This window comes from Pseudopipra pipra, chromosome 3 (genome assembly GCF_036250125.1).
Source record: "Pseudopipra pipra isolate bDixPip1 chromosome 3, bDixPip1.hap1, whole genome shotgun sequence".
Taxonomy (NCBI): Eukaryota; Metazoa; Chordata; class Aves; order Passeriformes; family Pipridae; genus Pseudopipra; species Pseudopipra pipra.
The window spans coordinates 33958431-33974435 of NC_087551.1; the positions used below are offsets into that span (position 1 = coordinate 33958431).

Sequence of the window (16005 nt, forward strand, 5' to 3'; positions counted from 1 at the left end):
ATAGAATAGTTTGGGTTGGAAGAGACATTAAAAAGACCACCTACTACCAACGCCCCTGCCATGGAAGGAGTATTTGCAGTAGTTTCATTGTAACCTGCTGCGTGGCTTTCTCACTGTTTTTGCCTTCGTTCAGCCACCCAATAGTTGGGAAACTAAGCTTTGGAGATACTTGGTTCTTACCAGCACTGTCACTCCCGTGCCCATCCTTTGCCAGCTTTATATTGTGCTCTTACAGACAATAGCTTATGATGGACTTTTTTAATCTATGTTTTATTTACTGGTTTTTTTTTTTGTTTGTTTTTTTTTTTTTTTTGAGCCACTATAAACTTCTGATATCCCAATGTACATACCAGGAATTTTCTCTGCTTAACTTCCTAAGTTGATTTGAGCCTCTTTGAAGTTTCTTTTTGAACTTCCTACTTGATGTTTGGAAAGAAACACAGCAAGGAGCAAATGCTTTCCTTGTTAGGCATCTGCATGCTACTGAGGTCATTTAAAGGATTTGCATTCTATCCTACTCAGCTATAGCTTTTTCAAGCTGACAAACGCTGGTGGGCAGAGGCATTCCAAATATGATCCTTTCAGTGTGAGTAAGGCAAAGGAGACCAGGACTACTTTGAGTGTTCAAATGTGGATGCAGTGATGTTTTCTGCTTCATTCTGGTGAAAAATAAAAATGTTTGCAGAGTTTGAAGATGTTCTTCTAGAACACATATGTCATCTGTAGCCTTAGTCTTGGGAAGGAGCAAAAATGCTGAAATAGCTAACTAGGAAAGGAGAGGAAATTCAGCATATGTAAATGTAAAGGGATGCAAATAAATACTGATCTATCCTAGCCAAAGTCAATTAAGTAACTATTAGTACTTGGGCATTTTGGATTATTGCAGCTAGCGCTGCAAGAACATTAATGCAGTGGGAGTAGCAATCCAAACTGTAAATACGATGCTAAATCCAGGGAGTACTATGTTTGAACAATGTGGACCCTAATCCTTACCCTTCATCTTAAAAGGATGTACAGGGAAGTACATGAATGAGAAGTACAAAGAATGGCAAGATTTGCCATAAGGTATGGAACTGCTCCCAAAGAACTGTATATTTGGCTTTTCAAGAAAAAATGGAGACAAGATACAGGTCTCTAAATTAACAGGTGGCATATAGATACTGATCTACTGCTGATTTGAGTGCAGTATCAGGGATATTAAATGAAACCATTAGGAAGATGGTTTCAAAGAAAGAAAAGAAAAAAGTTGTTCACACAGCATGTAGTCAAGCTGAAAACCGCCTTGCCTCAGGAAGTTACATACCAGAACTTTACATCAAGTCCATTAACTTACAAATTACTAGAAGAAAAAAACATTATAGGCTAATAGATAAATAAATAATCTGTGGCTCGGGAAGTCCATGAAGTACAAATTGTGATTCCACACACTTTTTATAGGACCTCGTATCAGAGTCTCGTATGATTAAGCACAGCTTTCTGACAGGTATGACTAGATCATATGCTCTCCATGGCAGGGCAGAGGCCTAACTTTGCATTTGAGAGATTCATCTTTACTGAATGCTGAAAGTATTTGGAATTCTACAAAGCTCTCCAATGTTAAAATTCTTTAGTATAACATGCAGAACTTTCTGTAACTGCAAACTGTTCTTTACCCACAGTGTGTTCTGAGCCGTTCCAATCTCAGGTCAGCATAACAATAAAATGAATTCCTACCCACCATAATATCAATCTATAAACTAATGTTTCAAGGACTAGTGTGTGGAAGTAATAAATGTGAACATTTAAGAAAATACACATCAATAGGTTTAAAACTTTTTATTGTGCTGCCAGGAGCCAAATTACAAGAAACCGCCTTACAGTTAAAAAAGTAAACAAGCAATCTGCTGAACCGCAGTGCACTCCGAGTGCCACATATGCATCTATTTTTCAGAAAATTATATCTGCATTTCTCTTACAAGAGCACAACAGGAACCAAAGTAAAAGAGTGTAATGGATACAGCACATAGGATAAATCATATCTTTAAAATAATAATAATAAAATAATAATAATAAAAAAAACCATTTTACACCATGTCCTATATCCTGCTAATATTTTCAGAATATGGCCTTGATTGTAAAACAAAAGCAAGCATTTACAATTTCTGGATAAAGACTGCTTACTCTTATGCAAGGAATGGATGTTTTGTCTTGACAAAATCTCTGCAGTAACTGGACAGAAACATCTCTGTTTCAACATCAGATTGAGTACAAAACACTGGGGAGACCACATTTTTTCTTACTGGTGGTTGGAAACTGAAGTTATATAAGCAGAAAAAATGTTGACCCTTAATGATACACCTATTTTTTCTTTGATGCAAACAGCTAGAACACCTTTTTGATATTCTAAAACAAAAAAATGGTTAATCTTCAGATTAATAAATTAGGTCATTATAATAATAAATTAGGTTTTTTTTTTTTCAGTTTTAAAGTTCAGCAACCTCTGACCAAGTATTTAGAACAATACTTGAGAGTTCCTTTACAAAAAATACATTTTCTTTTCACATTAAGCATACTGGGTATCTGTGTCTCTTATGAGAAGCATTTGTAAAAGAAAAAAGGCAATGCACAAATGGGTAATTAGTATAAAAGTGCCAAGACCTGTTTGGAAAGTAACATTGTATTATACAGTCAGAGTTATAAATGAGGCAAGCTACAACAAACTTCCAGCTTAATGTGGACAATATTCCAGTAGTTGTTTCAAACAATTGTTTGAAAAAAAAAAAAAAAAAAGAAAAAACCCCCAAAATCCAGGAGCTCATGGTGTTATTTTATGGAGTTGATTAGTGCTGCATGTATATTGTCATCAGTGTCTCTAGCCAATGCATTCATTAAAAAGCCTTTTTAAGGCTAAGCAGGAAAAGAAAAATAAGAAACACCCTGAAATGTAGCAAGTAGCAAGAGCAACGCTTACTGCTATAACCGTGCACGTACTGTACACACGCCAACACAAGAGTGCACACACACACACACACACACACACACACACACAAACACTTTCAAATCAAATCAAAACAAATCAAACTGTAGGTAGAATGAGATGCTCTTTTCTTGTCTTTCCTAAACTCACAAGCGATTAAGGATTGATATGAAATGCCTGTTATTTGTTTCTGCTCTGGGTAAAATCTCTCTCAGATAAAAATACATTCAACAAGGAAAAAAAATAGAAAAAATATATACTGTATACATAGTATTTTATATATACAGTATATATATGTATAGTGTATATACACATGCACGTATATATACATATGTATACCTACATGCATGTGTATATACATATATATACACAAACATACAAATACTTTTTGTTGTTTTTAGCATAATTATATTTACATAAATATTCCTATAATGCTAAAGTTTAAAGAAGCATGATCTCCTTTTTTTCTGAGCTTCAAAAAAGGTGCTTGAGTAATATACAATTAAAATTAAGCAGCTTCCTAGCATGGAAGTAGTTTCTAAATCTGCATACCAGTAAATAAGAACATCAACAGGAAAAAAAACAACAACCTTAAAACAGTCTCTTTTTTACTCTCTTGTAAGCAAGAGCTTTGTCCAACAAAAATATTTTTCCTTCTCCTGTATGAACAACCAGAGATTGATATAAAATAACAAAACAAAACCACAACAGACAAAACAAACAAACAAAAGCCCCTGGAACTGCATGGTGTTCTTGACTTTTCCTTCCTTCCTTCAATACTGCTGTCAAAAGATCCAGTGCTCATATCAGGAATTACTTAGGCCTCAGTCATTTGCTAACTCTGCTGAAGTCTGGCTAATCTAGCCAATCAGCTTTGAAGAAAACAAAAATAAAAACAAAAAGCAGCACAAGGTATAATTTTATACATCCTTAATAAACCCACCCTTTATTTTCTGCTATAATCTTTTCCTTGCTATTTCATTAACTACTGCAGCTTCTCATCATATAGAAAAATATTTGCAGCTACACCACACCTGTGATGTGACAAATTCTGTTCTAGGAGTATATTACTGTAGCAACAGCTGAAAAAAAAAATCAGACCTTTTCATATTTTTTTCATCTGGGGTTAGGCTTTGGGTGCAACAGATGCAATTTCAGAGCAACAAGGAAAACCACTATCCTGCTGCTCGGCAGTTTGTTTTCTTCTCTAGCCAAGCATGACCAGCTTTTCTTCTATGAAGCTTCCTTTTAACTCATTGCCTATCCCTAGCCCCTGATTCCCCCTCCCAAAAAACCTCTATAGCTATGTTACAAGCAAATACATCTTAACAAGTTTTAAAACTTTGGTTCTAAGAAAACACTTGGTCAGTTATCTCAAGGAAAAGTGGGAATGCTTTTTCTGGCACATTGCAGGAGTCAGAGCTCATCCCAGTAAGGTCTTAGAGCTGTACATGTAGTCACAAATCCAATACAATCCACTAAGCAAGTGCACAATTCTAGTTTTATTTTAATAGCAGACTGTCTCTCTCTTTCTCTCTCTCTCTTCTCTCTTTCTTAATCCTTGGTAAGGGTGCAATTCTTCAAACTGTTTGATAGAAATTATCTGCCTGTAGGTTGTTCTGTTTCTGCATGCTGTAAAATCCACTGTATCTTGAATCTGGGTCTGCAATTCTTAGCATCCTCTGAGAACTGTCCACCTGGACCATGGTACCTTTCTTGCAGTCCACATACACCAGTTGATTGTTTAGGCAAGAGGGCTGTTAAAAGAGAAAGGAAATACTAAGTTAAACAATTTTTGTATTCCGTACATAATTAAAAAAGTTCTTTTCGTTCAAGCACAAAATGAAATAAAGCTGGCAATGAAAGAGTCTAGACTTTTGCCAAAGTTGGTAAACGCTTATGCCAGGCACAGTAACAGACCAACACTCTCCTTAGAATCACCATTTTTTATCTTCTGAATGGAACTCTGGTATTCTCATATCCCAGCTGGGCTGGTTAAACTGGTCTCTGTTAATCTAGCACCACGCAAGGGCTTAACCTGTCGCCCCAAGTGTGCAGCAGCTTGTTTCCAAGACTTCAACAGCCTCTTTATTGCTGAACATTTACAACAATGTTTTGTTCCTGGTTTCCAAAAAATGTGAAAGTCTGGAAATAGACAGAAACACAGCACCTTTGTTGGAGCTTTGTAGCAGGACACAGGAATCCACTGCTTTTTCTGATTGATGAGCAGGAGAACGATGATCAGTAACAGTGCTATCATGATTGGAATTGTCACCAAGGCAACAGAGCCAACCGAGGCATCCTCACTGGGGTGTGGCCCACTGCCACTCCGGTACTCTCCCTGGAGATGGTTCATATCTGGAAGACATTTGCTAGAGATTACAAATGGGCCTTGGCCATAATGAAGGATGTAATTCCAAAAGTCTCAGTCATACATCTTGCCACTCATATGAATTTGGACTTTCACTCCTGAAATATCACCTTATTGATATAAATTAGAACAACCAAAAGCTAGTACCTTGTATAGTGACTATATTAGGCAGCAAAAGGCCATCAAAAAGAGAGGAAATAGCAGGAATCTAAAGCACAATAATGAACAAGTCTGACAATAACCTTTTAGCTCAATTATGTTTACATCATCTTATCTGATCACAACCAAATTCCCATTTATTAAAAAAAAAACAACAAAACAGACTGTTTCCATGCTGATGGAAGTCTTTTTTTTTTCTTAACTTTTAAAACTGGTAGGACAAATATGATGTGTTTGCTCTCTCATCTGTTGAGACCATATTACAATACTTTCACCACTCAGTCTGTGAAAGCAGACCACTGGCAGTCTACTTAGAATGTAAGAAGTTTTGCATGTAATTTCAAAGAATGGTAATTTTCAACGACATATAAAAAATTCCACCCTTTGCAGTGTGTGTTTATAATCCCTAGCCAGGATAGTTGCAACCCAGCTACTAATGCCTGTGAGAAATGAAAAAGCTGTAATTATAAAAGTGTAAGCTTAGAACTTTGTAAAGCAGTTAAATTTCATGCATCCTTTCTCCAAACAATAGTATGCTATGAGGTCATCCTCAGATTTAAAAAAAAATACATACAAGTTTAGGTTGTCCTTCAATTAGAAAATGTTAAAGACAGTGTCATAGAGTGTTTCCTCTTCCCTGGAATAATGATTGCAGCACAGTTTTAAACAAAAGATATATTTACATACTTAGACAACTTTATTAGCTCTGTCTCATTATACCTGAGATTTTTTTTTATAAGCTCTGACATTTGCCTACGATACATGTTAAGCTGTGGTACATGTTTTCCGTGTTTGTTTATCAAGAGAAGAAAATCAAATTAGGGTCTATCAACTCCAATGGTCTTCTTTCTAGTTTTTGAATCAGAAAAGACATTGCAGAACTCCATCATACCAACACAGATGTTTCTTCCATGCAGAAGATGGAATGATGATGAGACCAAATTGCATAAATGTAATTTAATAGACTGACTCATCTTTACTCAAAGCGAAATGCATGTAAGAGTTATGCAATGAAGAATATTCTCAGAAAACCACCTTTTCAAAGCATTATATAGATGCTACCTGAATAGAACAAGTAGATGCATTAAACATGGGGAATAAACAGACCTATGTTATCCCAGTTTTTGTCAGATCTCACCTCTGTGAATGTGGATTATGTCATTTTCACTCGGTGTTGGCCAGTTTGGTACTTCTACTTCAACATCTCCTCGATGATTTGTCTTCTCAATGGGAATGTTAGTGGGTTCAGGTACATACATCTCTGTGAAATGAGATAAATGTGTTTCACAAATTACAGGCTGCTTAACTTCTCAGTGCTGCTCTTAATTCAGGAAATACACTCGGCCATCTGCAGTGCTTTGTCCTATGAATTCTTTTATTTGTTTCAGAATTTTCATCATTATTAGTCTGGGATTTTGTTTAAAACTTGTTTCATAATGTATACAGGATACATGCCTGCTGCCATTATCATTATCCTAATGTGAATGGGATGATGGAGTGGTGTGGACAAATTTGCTTTTGAAAATACCGTTTCAGAATACATGCTTCACTACAGGCTTGCTCCTCTGTGGTATTAAAAAAAAAGAAAAAAAAAGAAAATAAGAAGGGAAGGCTACATCTTCCCAGCTGATATGTAAACAGTCACTGCTGGGTTCTTTGCCTTCCTTCATTTGCAATTCTCAAAGAAGGGGAGTTGCAAGAGGTGGTACTGCTGAATCTCCTCAGTTGTCCTGTCAGAAGTAGTTACCAGCTGACTAAGATGAGCAAACTTCTGCAGAAGTATGTCAGGACTTACATGAAAAACCAGTTGCAATTCTTATGACCCTTCTGCCCATCGCCAAGACAATTTCATATTGATTTTAAGCCAAGTTAAAGTGATAAATAAAGCAATGTGGTATTTGAAAAGAAACGAAGATGCTCAGAAAAGACATAAATATTCATCACTGTGATATAATCTGCAGAGATATAAGAATATTAATTTTCCCACTTCATTAACATATTTCCATAACCTTGTGAAAGGACAAACCAGGGGCAAGCAACTAATTTTTGAGTTCACAGTTCTCAGAATAAGTGAAATTCAAACTATGTCTTTGCACAATGTGCCTATCTGTTAAGAATATTAATTTTCCTGAAGTCTAAAACTCCGTTGTCTTTGTGGTACTGTTCAAACATGGACTGACATTCAAAAAACAATTTAAAACCCCCTTATTATTGGTCCTGGTAAACCAGCATCACAGTAAACTGGGCTGTCACATCACATTACCTGGACACATGGGACAGCAGCTTCCCTCCACATTGATGGGTTCAGCGCATGGGAGAGGTGGGCAGCTGACAGTGGAGCAGAGAGTCTGACCCTGCAGGCAGTAGCAGTGTGTGCAGCTGTCAATGTCCCAGCGTTCCTCATCTGCGTATGTTTTTCCACTGAAGTGGCAGACAACTTTCTTTGGAACTGCATCTTCTGTTGAAGGAAAACAGTGGTGTGATCATGCAGTAAAGGCTAATTACACAAAAATCTGATTTTTTCCCTAAACACAGAAGTGAAACAATTGCTACAAAGAAATCCCAACTGTAATTAAAAGACTCTCTCTTCACCTTCCAGAAAATCTTTGTTAAAAAGATGTCATTTCTGCTTCTTTATGAAGTATATAATTAGCCTGGGCTGCTTCTCCTCATGTTCTTAATGCAAGAGGCTAGAGGAAAGATGACTGGGCCATGAAAAGATGATATAAAAAATGCTGTGAAAATGAAGAAGAACTGATTCTTTTATGTTTGACTATTTGAGACTGCCAACTACTCCTCTTCCTTCTTGTTTCCTAGTAAATCCTGTTAAACTAAGAAAAAAATCTCCTAACCACCTAAATTTCTAATTAGCAAGGTTCGAGAAAGATGAAGTTGGTCTAGAACACAGAAAAAAACCCAGATTAGGCAGGATGCCAAGAAGGATGAAGCAACTTGCAGATGAAATAACTAGAAGTGCTTAGACTATATCTTATGATAAAACACATTTGAAGAGACTCTGATCATTCCCTGCAACTGTGTCAACCCCAGGAAAAGGGCAATAACTAAACTCAGTACATTTTTTAATGCTTAGTATTATATAAATGGGAAATCAGTGTGATCTTTCTGTCTAAGCATTCAGCACACCATTTTTTTAATGCTGCATCCTATGCAAGCCTTTTAGGTGGTCTTCAGTATAACTTCTATTTCACTGCAAAGGTAGTAATGAATCGCTTAGCTTTGGAAGATTTTTGCTGTTGTAGCACTTTAGAGATAATCAAAATAAAACCACAAAACAGAAGCTCCAAATTTTCATCTTAGCTTCTTACTACCTTTATTTCTTAGAGGCAAAAATTATTATGATGAAATAAACCTGCTGATGACATGAATTTGCACATTAAACATATGCAGGATGTTACAGAATGAAATCACAAACTTCTTAAACCATCAGATAAATTCTGGTTTAACATTCATGACATGTTTAAATATGTCAGTTAGAATTATCTGTCAAATATAAATAAAAACCCCGTATTAAATAATTTGGCCATTAGTAAAGGTTTTAATTAGTGGCAACATAATAGACTGGCGTAATCTGGAACAACAAGGTTAGCAGTCAGCAGACCAGTGCAACAGATCTGGACAGAATAAATTCAAATGCAAAAGAAGATAATATTAATAGGATTATCTGAAAAGCACAAAGGGCTCCAGAGATCCTTGGTATGGGTATCCCATGGCTTCCATGGCTATAAGCATGGGTCCCAACCTCCTCAAGTAGAAGATTTTATAAGTAAACGTTGGGTGCATATGGGAAAGGAAAAGTGGGAGGAAAAGGTACAGAAAGCTCATCAGGTTTTTATCCAGATGATGTGCATGTTGACATAGAGCGAGTGGAGCCCTGTGTTAGTCAGCAAGCAGATGTGGCTGGGGACAAGGGTGAGGCACACAGCCCAAACACTCCTCTCCTGCTCATTGCCTATGCAGACATAAAGCTGTGTACTGCCTGGGCACTCAGGGCTGATTTGCTTCCAAAGTGCTACCTTGCCCCACTTAGGATACCTTCTTCAATTTACCAGCTGGTTTGTCTGGAAAAGCCCTTTAACTTGCTCAGAGTTTTGCAAGTTTGTGAGGAACACATTACAATTTAATACAGTAAATAGTTTTTAGAAGAATGAACAAGGGTAAAATCACAATAGCAGTGTTGTACCCTTAAACCTCAAGAGGAAATTCTGAAGTCCTAATAAAGTATTATCCTGTACATGTCTCCTATTTTGGTGTCCATCCCTATGCAAGTATAAACAAGGATGAAGATGAAGACCACAACACCAACAGGTGCTCAAGGATAGTGGAAATGAGTCTTGCAGTAAGAAACTCACATACAAAACCGCAGTTCAGAATAGTGTCTAGCTCTACCTGCTTCTTTCAAATTTCCTCTAGCTGTGCTAGAAAATCAGTCTCATCTGGTAAACAGTCATTGCTCTGTTTTCTACAGAAGAGTGATCTTGTCTCTAATCAAATAGATGCACCCCTTTATCCTCTCTAAACTAGAAGATTATCTTTCCAAATGAATTTGTCTTTGTAAGAAAAAGAAGAATGTTAAATACACAGGATGACTTTGAGGATTCAAACAACAAGGCCTGTAAAATTTTGAATTTGAATTTATACACACTGGATCCAGAAAGAAGCAGAATAAAATACAGTGCTAAAAGCATACATAATTTTTGAAATTCCAATCAATGAAGAAGGCCTGTTTCCACAGAGTTTGCCTATGCTCAGGGAAGTGGTTGAGTCACCACCCCTGGAAGTACTTAAAAGATGTATAGACACAGCACTTGGGAATGTGATCTAGCGGCAGACTTGGCAGTGCTGGGTAAACAGTTGGACTCAATCTTAAAGGTATTTTCTGACCTAAATGATTCTATGATTCTAAACATTTTATGAACTATTACATGAAAACAGGTAGGAAGAATCTGTACAAAGATGTGCTTCACAGTTCTCAAGAAATGAAGAGTAGACCAGTAAGAACCAGGAAGACAAAAATTAGGTGCACAACCTGACTAATCTTACATGCAAGAGTATATAGTTCATAGAAACCATAAAAAAAAAAGAGTTCCCATGAATTTCAGTTATTTAGACCACAAAACATAGTACAACTTGGATTATTAAAATGTATCATAATTGAAAATATTCATATCTAAGCATTAATTAAAATCTAGCTTCTATATTTTGTATTGCTAATCAGTTGCTACTAAAAAAAAATTAAGCTTTTATAGCTCACACATTTAAGTATTTGTAATATTATGCAACTATAAAGGATTCAAAGTCAATTAATTAAAGCCGTATCTACATGTTGTGTGTATATATTTGCAAACTTGACATGCAAGGTGTTGGCAACAAGTTTTAGAGGTTTCATTTTTGTAGTTCATGGCACTAGTCCCTTCCTCACCCAAAGCATTCTCCACTACAATACTAAGACTCATGTTCTGACTCTACTGGTTTGATTGCCCAACTCTGCATACATTCTGTATTTTTTTTAATGTTAATATGTTTTCTGAATTAAAATTTATTTTTATGGCTCAAAGTCAATCACTGGAAGAAAAGCCTGCAGAAAGTCTAAAAGCCAAAGAAATTCTAAATTCTCTCCATTTTTTATGCAAACCACAAGAAGAAATAATGATAGGATAACATAGAACTTTCCCCACGAAATGTCGTCATCAGGAATCTAAGTATGATTCCAAAGGCAACTGAAAATTGGATACTTTGTAACTTTTTCAGGCATTCTTTCATGGAATTCCTTGTACATCACATAAAACAGTATCATCTATTATTAAAGCTGGTTTATCTGCAATGAATTAAAGATTTCAACGGTTGTATCAATGGTACATGTCTGAAAGTACTTCACAACCTTTCTGACATGTTTCCAAAGGAGAATCGTATTGTTTATAGATGGGTAAGTTGATTCACATGTTCAATTAAATATTTAATGCCCGTCAATTTTACTATATTCCTTTTTATGGAACTCTTGTCTACTCTATCTCCCCCTGCTACTTTTGGAAATGAAGGTAAGTAAGCTCTGTATGCTTTTCAACAATGCTGCAAAGACAATTTCAGTAAGTACATTATCCAATTTTTCTCTATTAGCAGCTTCCATTCTACAGCCTTCGTACTTACTATGAACTCACAAAAAAAGTAATCTTTAAATAAATACTCCTATTCAACATACAACAAAAAAGTGATCAATAATATCAAACTCTGCAACTTTAAAAATGCCTGGCAATTTCCACTATCTACAGCATCCACGGTAGTTCTAGTTCCACAGTTCTAGTTCCATGGAATTTCATAATGCTTCACACCTTATCTTCTGCACTCATAATTAATGTTTTCCTCATATTATCACACAAATCTTGTAACAAACCTATGTTACCTAGCAAATCTGCCTTTAAATAAAAATAATTTTTGTGTAATGTCTTCATCTAATAAGGTGTATTACCAAAATTTCAGGAGGATGTCCTCTTGAGTTTGTAGGCAAATTACATGTCTATCTCCATGCAATTCTACCTAAAAAACCACAAATCATGATCCTCAAAGCTCCCTATGCATATTTCACTCTCCAGTTCAACTGGAGGCACAAACTGCATCTCCCCAAACCAAAGGAAACATATTTCAATTTGGTAATAAAACTTCTTTCTTACTCCCGAGAAGGGAACAGCAAGTTAACTATTTTTATTTGCTCACCAATACAGTAAGGACAACATTGCCCCTTTCTCAAAACAGGTCTCTCACAGGATACCGGTGGGCAAGACTCAGAGTAGCATCTAATCACACCATCCATGCAAATGCAGCTAGTGCAGACATTGGGCTTCCAGGACTCAGCTGTCAGAAAAATATCTCCTTCATCGTTTTTGCAGTAACTGGGCATGCTCTCGTTGTTTGATGAGGAGGGCTGAAGAGGCTCATCTGTAAATATAAACAGATTAAGTTATTTAACTTACAGTGGCTAACTAACTTCTGTCATAGTTCCTTAACAAAGAGTTCACTCTTGAAGAACACAATGGAACACACTGGCTCACTATTTCAACAAAACTAGGACAGAGCCTCATGCCTCTTCAGTCCTTACATGTGATGAAGACCTCATGATGTGCTCTAGCATAATATGTAGACCTTTACTGAGTTTCAAAAAAAACCCCAAAAACAAACCAAAAACCCAAAACAAAACACATTGGAAAAAGGACAGCAAAGTACAAAATAATCACCATCAGAATCAGCACCTCAAAAAGCCACTCTGAATTGCAAGGTATATAGGAATTAATCTTAAACCAGAGAGATTAAATTTTAAATCTAAACTTGAATCCCAGGTTCTACCATGACAGTCCAAATCTTAGAATGATGCAAAGTGAAAAGCTATTATGCTGCTGTCACCTTCACTAGTGGACTTAGATGAGCTAATTATAAGCTGTTGAGAAACAAATGGAATTTGATCAGGCTGCAGCCTGATGCCAATGGGTTTCCTTTAATTCTCATGCCCACCCATGGAGAAGACCTATTTCTGCAATTAAGCTGTATCTTAACAGACATTATGGATCAAGAAACAGGACTGTATGTACAGATAAAGTATAAGAGAAGGAGAAGAAAATAAATGATTCATAAGAGTATTCAGATCAGGTTCTCAATCTAACTGCATTGATCTATGAGACTAAGTTCATTATATAGTCAGTGAGGAAAGATCCTTCAAAACAGTATTTTCAAGTTAAGCAAATATTCATTGTTATTAATAATGAGAAAAATGGAAGGCAGCAGAACTGGCTGAAAATATTTTGTCAGAAAAAAACCTCCACACCCAAACCAACACTCAGTAGCAAAACCTAACAGCAAAACCTAACTTTTCTTTTTTCCTAAAGTAACACTTTTAGATTTTGGTTTTAATAAAGACATATTTTCTCAGCGAGTTTACATACAATTCACAGGTTTGTAGTAAATTTCCACTGCAATAAACTCCCCCGTTTGTTACGTGAAATAGGAATTCATGTTCATTTATAATCAAATATCTTTCCTTGGGGGGAAAGCAAATCCTGTTATCTTCTTTACACTGTGAGGCAGTCTAAGAGGAATCTGGCACACCTGCTGCGCTGGAATGCTTTGATATTACTCAGCTGCCTTCAAGTCACTCTCAAATCATACCATGTGAAGGCAAAAGCAAACAGAAGTATTTTTGAGACCAAATCCCAAATAGACAAGATAGTAATAAAGAGGTTCATAGAAACCAAGGCATGTAGAAAGGAAAAGAAACAAGCCTGTATCTACCTAACACTTTGACTGCTTTCAAAGTTTCTCTAATCCTGCATGTCTCCATAAACGAGTGCATGTTTCCAGTGCCTATTTCATAAACCTTTCAACTAAGGATTCTGGTTCTCACACAACCCTTACATTATTAGATTGCCTTAAAAGACGTTCAAAGTTCAGGGCCACAGCTCCTCTTTACACTTAAGATCTCTCTTGCACACAGTCAGGCGGCATTTGAATTAGAGACCTGGAGGCTCTCACTCCTCACTACTTAAAAACAAAGGCACCTCAACACCCAACTGTGCACATACAGAAACATTCTCATACTGAAACATCATATTCTCAGATCAGGGAAGGGCTCTGATGAAAGCTGGTTGTCAGCACATACCTGGGCACTGTGGACAGCAGGAGTCCTGTGTGCGAGTGGGGTTTTGACAAAGAAGAGGTGGACAGACTTCAGTCTCACACAGGACACGTCCACTGTGGCATGTACATTGTGTGCAAGAATCAATGTTCCATGTCTCTCCTTCTACAAAGTATTCCCCACCAGGAGCATGACAGATCGATGGACTGGTGAGCTCTGGCTTTTGCACGATTATTTCATCTGGGAAAAAGAGAATTGGAAGACAGGCAAAATCAACTGTGACTCTAATAATGAACAACTGTACCCAAGATTAAGAATTTCTGTTAATGTTGAAAATATATTTCAATAACGTTATTACTGAAAATAATACATAACAAAACCAGCTATAGATTATTCTTGATGAACCTCTTTTGACTTTATGTCACCTGCATCTCATGGAAAATGGGAAAAAGATAAACAAGAAAGAGCTTGAGAATCATTCTGAAAAAAGACCAGTTAATAAAAATCAGATGTAACTTCAAGCATATTTGGCATTTCAGAAAAAATCAAACGAACCGATGATGTAGGAATTCCAAGAGGTAACTGTAAAAATTCTACTCATTAGACAGTTTCTTAACTGCTAAATGTTAGTATCAGTGCAATTCCTGAAAGGATGAGTAAGTATGCTTCTCCTCTGGGATTAAGGAAGTCCAGGTTCAAGTTAAGTTTCCCAACAGATGCTACATTAAAAAACCCCAGCCAAACAAACTAACCCCCCAAGAATCCCACACAAACAAATAAACTCCCCCCAAACCACCATAAAAGAAAAAACACAGAATCCCCCACCCAGTCCTCTAAAAACATATAAGCACTTAACACTGGTGGAAGTGCTTCATCAATGCTGCACAAAAAAGAAGAAGGAAAAAAAAAAAAAAAAAGAAATCTGCCATCTTTGAAAACTGGACCCAAGGAGCTGCCACAGTGTGTAGATTCATATTTCCAGTAACTGTATCTTACCAAATGAACCTTACTGCCTTTTCAAACAATTAATTACATTACCTCTGCAGCCCTGGCTAAAAGATTCACTCCAGCAGTTTAGAGAACAGATTTGTCTTCCTTCGTGTTAAGAAAGGAACTGAAACTGTGTCCCTTGATCAGCATGAGGGTCCTTCAGCCCTTCAGAGGGCATTAAAAATGGGGGAACTCTCTTTACCTCTTGGTGTATTGAAAGAATAAAAGAATCCTACCCTGCACCTTGAGGGTGTTTAAGCACTTATCATCAAGAAAAGGTTATGCCACAAACAGCGTGTTTGTAACCTGCTTAAAACGCTTTGAAGACTACTCCACATAAGGTGCAGTAAGGGCAGTAATAGTTGCCTGCTTACTGCACTGGTTGATTTGGACCTGGAATAAGTCCACCAGGTTTTTCCATGCACTGTGCATAGATATCGAGATGCCTCACACAGCATGTTTTATTCAGGTGCAGAAGCCATGAGTTTGAAAGCTACAAGCTGCAAAGTGAAGCTTCAGGCTTATAAGTGATGTCCTTCAGCCTGAATTCAACCCATTTAACATTAGATAGCTAAGTTAGGTGCCTGTGTTAAGAACTGAACTGCATCACGTTTCCTGTGCTATGAATGAAGGGGAAGAGAAAGTGACTTCCCTAAGTATGCTACATCTCTAGATCACTTTCAGAAGGTCCGTCTTTCCCTCCTACTTAATTATAATGATGCCTAATGTGAACATCATCCTAATCCAAATATCTTGGTTAAGGAGAGAAAAATTAAGTGGACAGCAGCTCCTCTAGTTATTTAGGCAAGCCAAAGCCTACAAAGTATTTGTGGTTTCTCTGCATCACTGCTGTACTTGCCTGGAAAATGGCTTTTGTGCCCTTTGCTCTGT

The 16005-nt window shown here is 36.8% G+C and overlaps 1 protein-coding gene across 2 annotated transcripts in view; it reads right to left on the reverse strand.

The window, feature by feature from the left end:
• Nucleotides 1-1800: 1800 nt before the first annotated feature.
• The window catches only part of CRIM1 (cysteine rich transmembrane BMP regulator 1), a 169959-nt gene continuing 155754 nt past the window's right edge, over nucleotides 1801-16005 (reverse strand). For both annotated transcript variants that reach the window (XM_064648598.1, XM_064648597.1), the window contains 6 exons: nucleotides 14149-14364; nucleotides 12216-12437; nucleotides 7750-7944; nucleotides 6625-6747; nucleotides 5127-5314; nucleotides 1801-4713 (listed from right to left, as the gene is read on the reverse strand). In XM_064648598.1, the coding sequence (XP_064504668.1) occupies nucleotides 4537-4713; nucleotides 5127-5314; nucleotides 6625-6747; nucleotides 7750-7944; nucleotides 12216-12437; nucleotides 14149-14364 (1121 nt within the window). In that variant the 3' untranslated portion in view covers nucleotides 1801-4536. The remainder of the gene's footprint in view (nucleotides 4714-5126; nucleotides 5315-6624; nucleotides 6748-7749; nucleotides 7945-12215; nucleotides 12438-14148; nucleotides 14365-16005) is intronic.